The 9,138-nt window shown below is 45.0% G+C and overlaps 1 protein-coding gene across 1 annotated transcript in view; it reads left to right on the top strand.

Annotated features, from left to right (window-relative positions):
* LOC147718206 (vomeronasal type-2 receptor 26-like) overlaps nt 1-8,113 on the top strand; it is a 95,419-nt gene extending 87,306 nt beyond the window's left edge. The window contains exon 4 of the mRNA XM_086967165.1: nt 7,218-8,113. Coding sequence (XP_086823291.1) covers nt 7,218-8,113 — 896 coding nt within the window. The remainder of the gene's footprint in view (nt 1-7,217) is intronic.
* Nucleotides 8,114-9,138: the final 1,025 nt, after the last annotated feature.

The following is a 9,138-nucleotide window of genomic DNA, read 5'->3' on the forward strand; positions in this document are numbered from 1 at the left end:
AAGAATTGGCTTGGTAGTTTGGTCTGCCCTGTTCCCTTGATGCACTGGGCCAGGGTCAGACTAATTTGCATATAGCCAAGTTCTGAGCTGGGATGGTGCAGTGAGCTAAAAAACGGTGATGGATCAAACCCTGATCTTTGGACTGGGTAAGGGTGGTCTGCTTAATTCAGACACTCTGTTCATCACCAACCCCTTTTCTGAATCATTTTTGTCCACCATAAGCGTGGAAGGTTATACTCAGATGTGAGTCCCTTGCTCATTGCACCATCAGGATTCAAGCAAGCCGGGCCGAAGACGGCTGAAATGCCAGAAACCGGTCCCCGGAAGCTTGTTTCCTTCCCAGTATAAGAATTGGCTTGGTAGTTTGGTCTGCCCTGTTCCCATGATGCACTGGGCCAGGGTCAGACTAATTTGCATATAGCCGAGTTCTGAGCTGGGATGGTGCAGTGAGCTAAAAAACGGTGATGGATCAAGCCATGATCTTTGGACTGGGTAAGGGTGGTCTGCTTAATTCAGACACTCTGTTCATCACCAACCCCTTTTCTGAATCATTTTTGTCCACCATAAGCGTGGGAGGGTATACTCAGATGTGAGTCCCTTGCTCATTGCACCATCAGGATTCAAGCAAGCCGGGCCGAAGATGGCTGAAATGCCAGAAACCGGTCCCTGGAAGCTTGTTTCCTTCCCAGTATAAGAATTGGCTTGGTAGTTTGGTCTGCCCTGTTCCCATGATGCACTGGGCCAGGGTCAGACTAATTTGCATATAGCCGAGTTCTGAGCTGGAATGGTGCAGTGAGCTAAAAAACGGTGATGGATCAAGCCCTGATCTTTGGACTGGGTAAGGGTGGTCTGCTTAATTCAGACACTCTGTTCATCACCAACCCCTTTTCTGAATAATTTTTGTCCACCATAAGCTTGGAAGGGTATACTCAGATGTGAGTCCCTTGCTCATTGCACCATCGGGATTCAAGCAAGCCGGGCCGAAGACGGCTGAAATGCCAGAAACCGGTCCCCAGAAGCTTGTTTCCTTCCCAGTATAAGAGTTGGCTTGGTAGTTTGGTCTGCCCTGTTCCCATGATGCACTGGGCCAGGGTCAGACTAATTTGCATATAGCCGAGTTCTGAGCTGGGATGGTGCAGTGAGCTAAAAAACGGTGATGGATCAAGCCCTGATCTTTGGACTGGGTAAGGGTGGTCTGGTTAATTCAGACACTCTGTTCATCACCAACCCCTTTTCTGAATCATTTTTGTCCACCATAAGCGTGGAAGGGTATACTCAGATGTGAGTCCCTTGCTCATTGCACCATCAGGATTCAAGCAAGCCGGGCCGAAGACGGCTGAAATGCCAGAAACCGGTCCCCGGAAGCTTGTTTCCTTCCCAGTATAAGAATTGGCTTTGTAGTTTGGTCTGCCCTGTTCCCATGATGCACTGGGCCAGGGTCAGACTAATTTGCACATAGCCGAGTTCTGAGCTGGGATGGTGCAGTGAGCTAAAAATCGGTGATGGATCAAGCCCTGATCTTTGGACTGGGTAAGGGTGGTCTGCTTAATTCAGACACTCTGTTCATCACCAACCCCTTTTCTGTTCATTTTTGTCCACCATAAGCGTGGAAGGGTATACTCAGATGTGAGTCCCTTGCTCATTGCACCATCAGGATTCAAGCAAGCCGGGCCGAAGACGGCTGAAATGCCAGAAACCGGTCCCCGGAACCTTGTTTCCTTCCCAGTATAAGAATTGGCTTGGTAGTTTGGTCTGCCCTGTTCCCATGATGCACTGGGCCAGGGTCAGACTAATTTGCATATAGCCGAGTTCTGAGCTGGGATGGTGCAGTGAGCTAAAAAACGGTGATGGATCAAGCCCTGATCTTTGGACTGGGTAAGGGTGGTCGGCTTACTTCAGACACTCTGTTCATCACCAACCCCTTTTCTGAATCATTTTTGTCCACCATAAGCGTGGAAGGGTATACTCAGATGTGAGTCCCTTGCTCATTGCACCATCAGGATTCAAGCAAGCCGGGCCGAAGACGGCTGAAATGCCAGAAACCGGTCCCCGGAAGCTTGTTTCCTTCCCAGTATAAGAATTGGCTCGGTAGTTTGGTCTGCCCTGTTCCCATGATGCACTGGGCCAGGGTCAGACTAATTTGCACATAGCCGAGTTCTGAGCTGGGATGGTGCAGTGAGCTAAAAAACGGTGATGGATCAAGCCCTGATCTTTGGACTGGGTAAGGGTGGTCTGCTTAATTCAGACACTCTGTTCATCACCAACCCCTTTTCTGAATCATTTTTGTCCACCATAAGCGTGGAAGGGTATACTCAGATGTGAGTCCCTTGCTCATTGCACCATCAGGATTCAAGCAAGCCGGGCCGAAGACGGCTGAAATGCCAGAAACCGGTCCCCGGAAGCTTGTTTCCTTCCCAGTATAAGAATTGGCTTGGTAGTTTGGTCTGCCCTGTTCCCATGATGCACTGGGCAAGGGTCAGACTAATTTGCATATAGCCGAGTTCTGAGCTGGGATGGTGCAGTGAGCTAAAAAACGGTGATGGATCAAGCCCTGATCTTTGGACTGGGTAAGGGTGGTCTGCTTAATTCAGACACTCTGTTCATCACCAACCCCTTTTCTGAATCTATTTCCCCAACGTGGCACGAGGAACAACCAGTAGACTTAGCTCTGCAGATCTAAGAGATCTACCTTGCAAATAGCGAGTCAGCAGACCACCCAAGCGATCGGAGGAGCCTTCCGACAGAGCTCTATAGGCTAGGCAGAGAATCTTAAAAGAAATCCTCAGGTGAATGGGGAGCCAATGGAGAGTCCTTCTAGCCATAGGTGATGGGGCTGTCCTGTGGGCTCTAGAGGGTGGTTAGCAAATCATCCTAATCCATCGCTCTTCCATAGCCCATGCACCTCATCTTGCTGGAGCACTGTGGCCTTGGCCCTGCCACACATCAGAGTCACCGACAGCCAATGGCAGCATGTCAGCCTTCCAGTGTATTGCTATTAATCTATGCATCATAAACAATGACCAATCCATGAAGCAGGTTGTGACCCGCAGTCGCTCTGTACCTGTAAATGCATAGCAAGCTGACAGTCATTCCTTTGTTATCAGTGCGGCCAGTGATTGTGGCCAGGGCATTCATGACTGCTATCAAAGGCTGTGAGCAATCAGCAGCTCTAGAAAAATTGAGCATATCCCAACCTGCTGTGTGGCAGTGCGGGCAGGCAGATGAAACCTGGGGATAGATTTTATGGAACATGGCCAGGATGAGGTGTGCAGGCTGTTGTATTTTGTACATTAGAAGAGGGCATTTTGGGAAACCTTTAGAGGGTACAACACTATTCTGGCCCATTCTTTTGAGGTTAAAACTAGGCCAACGTCCCCCTCCCAAGCCTACCAGAGAGTATACAGAGGATCCTGCAGTGTGTGGGCTAGGGCTTGGTCGGACAGGTAATTTGCCAATGGTCGAAACCCACTGTGTACATGGCTTGTAATACCTAATGCAGGTTAGGTTACAAATCTGCTGTACCCCATTATCTCTCTATTTAACACACTAGCCTCCTATAGGCCAGAAAGTGGCCTACCGGGAGGCCTTCAGTGCCCACCTGATGAGCAAAGGTGATAAGGGCTCCATCCAGGAACAGGTTGCCCAGGGTGCATACACCCGCCTACTTCCAAAGCTCCAATCCCTTCAAGACTATATCTTCTCTAAATGCTCACGCTTTCATAAGCTACCTGTAGTGGGCCACTAGTAGGGGAGGGGATTACTGCCCTAGGTAGACATAATTCCTGCTACCTCCACCTTCCAGGGGCCCATCCCAGCTGCACTATGTTTCTCCCTGCCAGCCAGTGGGTAGACAGATATAGCTGAGATACCAGGTAGTAATGCTCAAAGTTCAGGCACTAAGGCCATCTTTTCAGTGCCACCTATTGCCTTCCCTTATTCCAGATGAAACCGCCAAGGGAATGCTCAACGGTAAGTTAACAAAATTATACAATAGGCGCTGAAGCGTTACCATCCTAGAAAGCGCCCTCTGCCCTGCACTGTGAAGGTAAGGGAGCACCAGAAGGCTAATAGAGAGTAGAGATAAACAATTGCCTTCATGAGACTCCCATCTATGAGGTCACAGGACATATGATAAACATTGATACCCAGATAGCTAAATGTCCAGGGCTCCCATTGGAGGGCATGAGCGTCCATCACAGCGTGCTGCATGGGGCAATCTGGATGGTTCAGGTACATGCAGGTTTCCAACCAATATATTCCTAGTGCCAAAGCTGATCAGAAGGAGCCCAGAATATTCAATGTTTCAACAATGCCACATTTATTGTCTCTGATCTAGATTAGAACATCATCAGTGAATAGGTAGACTACATGAATCATGTTTCCTATCAGCATGCCCTAGTTATGGCCTGCTTGCCAAACTCTCCGGCCTAGCGTCTCCATTGACATGGAGAAGAGTCGGGAGGTGAGGCGGCAGCCTTGACGTATGCCCCTGCCGACCATGAAATCAACCGGTATCCATTGCCCTATTGTCACCCGGGCTGTAGTGACTTTGTAAAGGTATTTTCTAGGGTGCTAAATTATGCCACTAATGCCCAGCGCATCCAGACTCGCACACATATACCCTCAGTCTATGATTTCAAATGCTTTTTCTAGGTCTAACACCACACAAAAAGCCAGAGACTTGGAGCCTCCTCCAGTGTTCTATGTAATCTAAGGATGTTAAGTGTTGTTGATCTAGTTGATTTGGACCACATTTTCTTTTATTTTATTTTTTATTTTTATTACAGACTCTCACAGAATTTCCACAAACCTTGTCAACCACAAAAGGTCCATTAAACGTACTGCCACCATTTTTAACAAAACCACCCTTTTTAATGAAAACACAATCATCTACATTCACCTTACAAATCTTAACATGGTAGGGACTGTCAAAAATTCACCTTTTGTTTCAACTTGGCCACTTCTACATCTGCCCTTGCTTCTGCATCACAAATATTGAGTTCATGCCAAACTTGATGTATTTGCTCATTCACCCTGGGCAGTTTTTGGTAGCTGACTTCCTCCCTCTCAACAGCTCAAAAGGGGAACCCTGAGTAGTAGACTCGGGAGTAGCTTGGTAAAACCACAACAGAGACCTTACCTCATTGACAACTACACACTTGTTGTTGACCATCCACTGGACACAATAGACCAACACACAATTCATATGCTCCCCCTGCCCATTGGTTTGAGGACGATACAAAGACATCTTCAAATGCTTGACAGCACCAGCTTTGAGAAACTCATTAATTGCTTCATTTACAAATTTAACACTACTATCAGAAATCAAAAACAGAGGATAACCTTCCCTGAGAACGAGTTCCCTCAGAAAATCAGCCACTGCCTTGGCATTGTATTCAGGAACAAACTTAACCTTTGGACACTTTGAGTACAAACCAACTGCTACCAACGCAAAACAAAACTGTCCTGACAACCTGTTGAAATGACCCAACAAGGCAACCCCATTTTCACCCATTCTCTTTTAAGATACTCAATGGGTTGCAGAGGGAGTTTCCTCACAGCCATACCTTTCTCTGAAGACAAGCACACAGTACATCCTCCCGCAAATGACTCAACCTCTCTATCCCTAGAGGGCCACCACAAAGTGTGTCTCAGCCATATTTTAGTAAATGTACACCCCATGTGTCCTTCATGAGCTATCTTAATGAACCTCATCCTCAACCCCATAGATGGTACTAACGTATCACTCCTAAAAAGGAAACCCTTATCAACTGACTGCGCATCAGCGAGATCGTGAGCAACACACGATGAATTAAAAAAAAAGCGTTGAGGTTGTGTGCATTGGTGGAGCAATTAAAGAGGCAGAATTCAAACACAAGAGACTGATTACTAAGAGATGCACATCAACAACACTATGCCAATGGAAGAGTGAAGTCCAATCGGGGCCGGCGTCATGGCGTGTGACAGGGCCACGTAGGGTCGAAGATCCACAAGAGATGTCAAAGAGAAGGCACAAACAAAAGTTCCTTACGTCATTCTCTGACTGCCATGAAAGGGCTGCTTGCCATGACCCACATCTGGAACTCATATTGTGCACAACTCTAAAGACAATGGCTGGATCCGAGAAACTGAATACAGAAGTAGCAGTCACCAGCTGACTATCGGAAGAAAATGCCAACACTGCATGGGCCCTGTGGCAGTTCCGCAACTTGTTGCCACATAAAAATTTTGTAATTTATACACATGACATCCACACTGTGATCGCTGTAGAGTGAAGTTTATTTGTAACACAGAGCAGTCCAGAATTACGGCATAACAATACTGCAGCACTTCAACCAACTGACATTAAATTCCCTAGCTTTGAACCCCACAGCAATCTCCATTCTAACCACGTTCCTATTTCCAGCTACAGATTACACTAGAACCTGTGCCATACATTGTAAGAGCACCAAACAATATTTAAAAACAATATTTTTTAAAACAATATATTTGACTTCGGTATTACTTACCTTAAATCGACATTCTTTAGATCGATATTCTTGCTATCTGTATTTCCATATCACAATATTTTAGACTCAATATTCTGGTATGGCAATATTTTTAATTCAATATTTTTCTGAATACCTTTACCAATTCCACCCCAATTCTGTTGCAATTCATGCAGGAGATAAGTTTTACCTCTTTATAGAAAAAAACATACTATATCACAAAGTCTTTTCCATCTATGCACCTAGTATATGGAACAACATTCCCTTATCCACCAGAACCCTCCAGTCTGCAAAATGTTAAGAAAGAGAAAAGTCTCTTCTCTTTCAATAACACTATATCACAATGCATTACCTGTTCACTAACCTGCTGGTATACCTGTCAGCCTTAGAGTGGTCTTCCCCCAAATGTTTTGCCTGCTTGCCTTAAGACTGTGTGCACTTTACCAATGTCAACCAGTGCCAATGTGCATGTGCTGTCTCCCTAAACACTGTTTGATTGACTTGTTAACAATTGGCATACATACTTTGCCTATAAGTCCTTAGTAGAGGGTATTATATGTGCCCAGGGCCTGTAAATTAAATGCTGCTAGAGGACCTGAAACACTGATTGCGACACCCACAGAAAGGTGATTTATTGTCTCACAGTGATGCACTTTCACCCTAGTATCAATGTGACACTTCCTAATTAGAGAAATTGCAATCAGTAACCAACTCCATTCTTTTCTTCAGATTCCCGTGACTGCTGGCCTTGTCCTGAAGACCACTGGCCCAATGAAGAGCGAACCCGATGTGATCTCACAACTCTCCAGTTCCTGTCCCTTGAGGAGCCTTTGGGAATCACACTCTCATGCCTCACCATCCTCCTCTTCCTGCTCACTCTTCTTGTTCTCTGCATCTTCAAGAAGTACCAGGACACGCCAATTGTCAAAGCAAACAATCGAGAGCTCAGCTACGTGCTTCTCATTGCCCTCATGCTCTGCTTCCTTTCATCCTTCACCTTCATTGGCCATCCCAATAGGGCTACCTGCATGATCCGACAAAACTCATTTGGAATTATATTTTCCATCAGCATTTCTACCATTCTGGCCAAGACCATCACTGTGATTAAAGCTTTCAATGCACGCGATCCCACCAGCCGCTCTTCAAGGTGGCTTGGGACCAGAATGCCCGTTGGAGTGGTCCTTCTTTGTTCAGTAGCTCCAGTCCTGATTTGCACAGTCTGGCTGCTCCTTGACCCTCCATTCCCAGTGAAGATACAGATGGGAGGCACCACCATCATCCAGTGTGACGAGGGCTCCGTTCTCTTCTTCTATCTGATGTTGGGATATCTGGGCTTGTTGGCCACTGTCAGCTTTGTGGTTGCATTTTATGCCCGTAATCTGCCTCAGAGTTTTAACGAAGCCAAGTTCCTCACCTTCAGTACGCTTGTGTTTCTGGCTGTCTGGGTCTCTTTCATACCCGCATATCTGAGCACACAGGGGAAGTATTTGGTGGCCGTGGAGATCTTCGCCATCTTATCATCAAGTGCAGGACTATTGGGTTGTATCTTCATTCCTAAATGTTACATCATCCTTTGGAGGCCGGATATGAATACAAAACAGTACTTAATGCAAAAACAATTTTAAAAATCAGATATCTACAATTGATGTACACAACATTTTTATTAGTACAACCTCATCTTTGGCATGTCTGCAGCAGCCAAGACCATCATGGCAGTTTGTTCTAGTAACTCAGTAGACAAATACATCCAGTCCCTGAAATGATGATTCATCTCATGGTTACAGGTTCAAATATCAGACCTACTCAGGACTTTCATCCTTCTGAGGTTGATAAAAATTAGTGGGTAAGGAGGATCATATTATATTGAATACCAACATAACCTTGGAGGTTCAGTGAAATTTACAAATACACGTTATATTATGTGCTGTGTAAGAAATGTTGTATTTCAGAGACACCTGAATAAAAATGAGGCGGTTTTTATCCAAAGAAAGCACTGAAGATCTATATGAAGTAATGAGAACATGTAAATCTGCTCCTTACATACGTGGGATGTGTATCGCATGCTAAAGAAGGCAAGGGATTGGTGGATTAGTATAGACAGGCTAAACAACTCAGAAAGTACAAGAAATTGAATCATTTTCAAAAAAGCATTAAGATGAAAGTCACTGTTTAGAAACTATTAGGGCCTTTCCTTTGTGTAAACAACATGTGCTAATCAAATAATCAAAAGTGAATATGGATTTATCAAGTGCATATTCTTTTCACATTTTTCTGCCCTGCATCTGTATTAAATAAACTTGTGTAAATGTATTCATAGAGTTCATTAGAGGTGAACATTTCATTTTTAAATAATTATTATGAAATAGCAGATCTTTCTTGAAAATTGATGGTTGCATGTTTCATTCCATTTTAATTTTGAATGATCACTGACTAATTAAATAAAAGTAGCTGAAAGGGCATTTGACCACTCTCTACTGATGGTTTCTTCTGAATGTTGTTCATGAAGCTACTCAATTATCTCATACAAAATTGTGCACAGAGAGCTAAAAATTCAAGTGGAACTCAATAGCGGGGAACACAACAGACACAATAACAACATCCATTCTAACTGAAGGCTCCTGGGAGACAAACTGCCTCCCCTGGCTGGCTG

This window comes from Lissotriton vulgaris, chromosome 4_1 (genome assembly GCF_964263255.1).
Source record: "Lissotriton vulgaris chromosome 4_1, aLisVul1.2, whole genome shotgun sequence".
Classification (NCBI taxonomy): Eukaryota; Metazoa; Chordata; class Amphibia; order Caudata; family Salamandridae; genus Lissotriton; species Lissotriton vulgaris.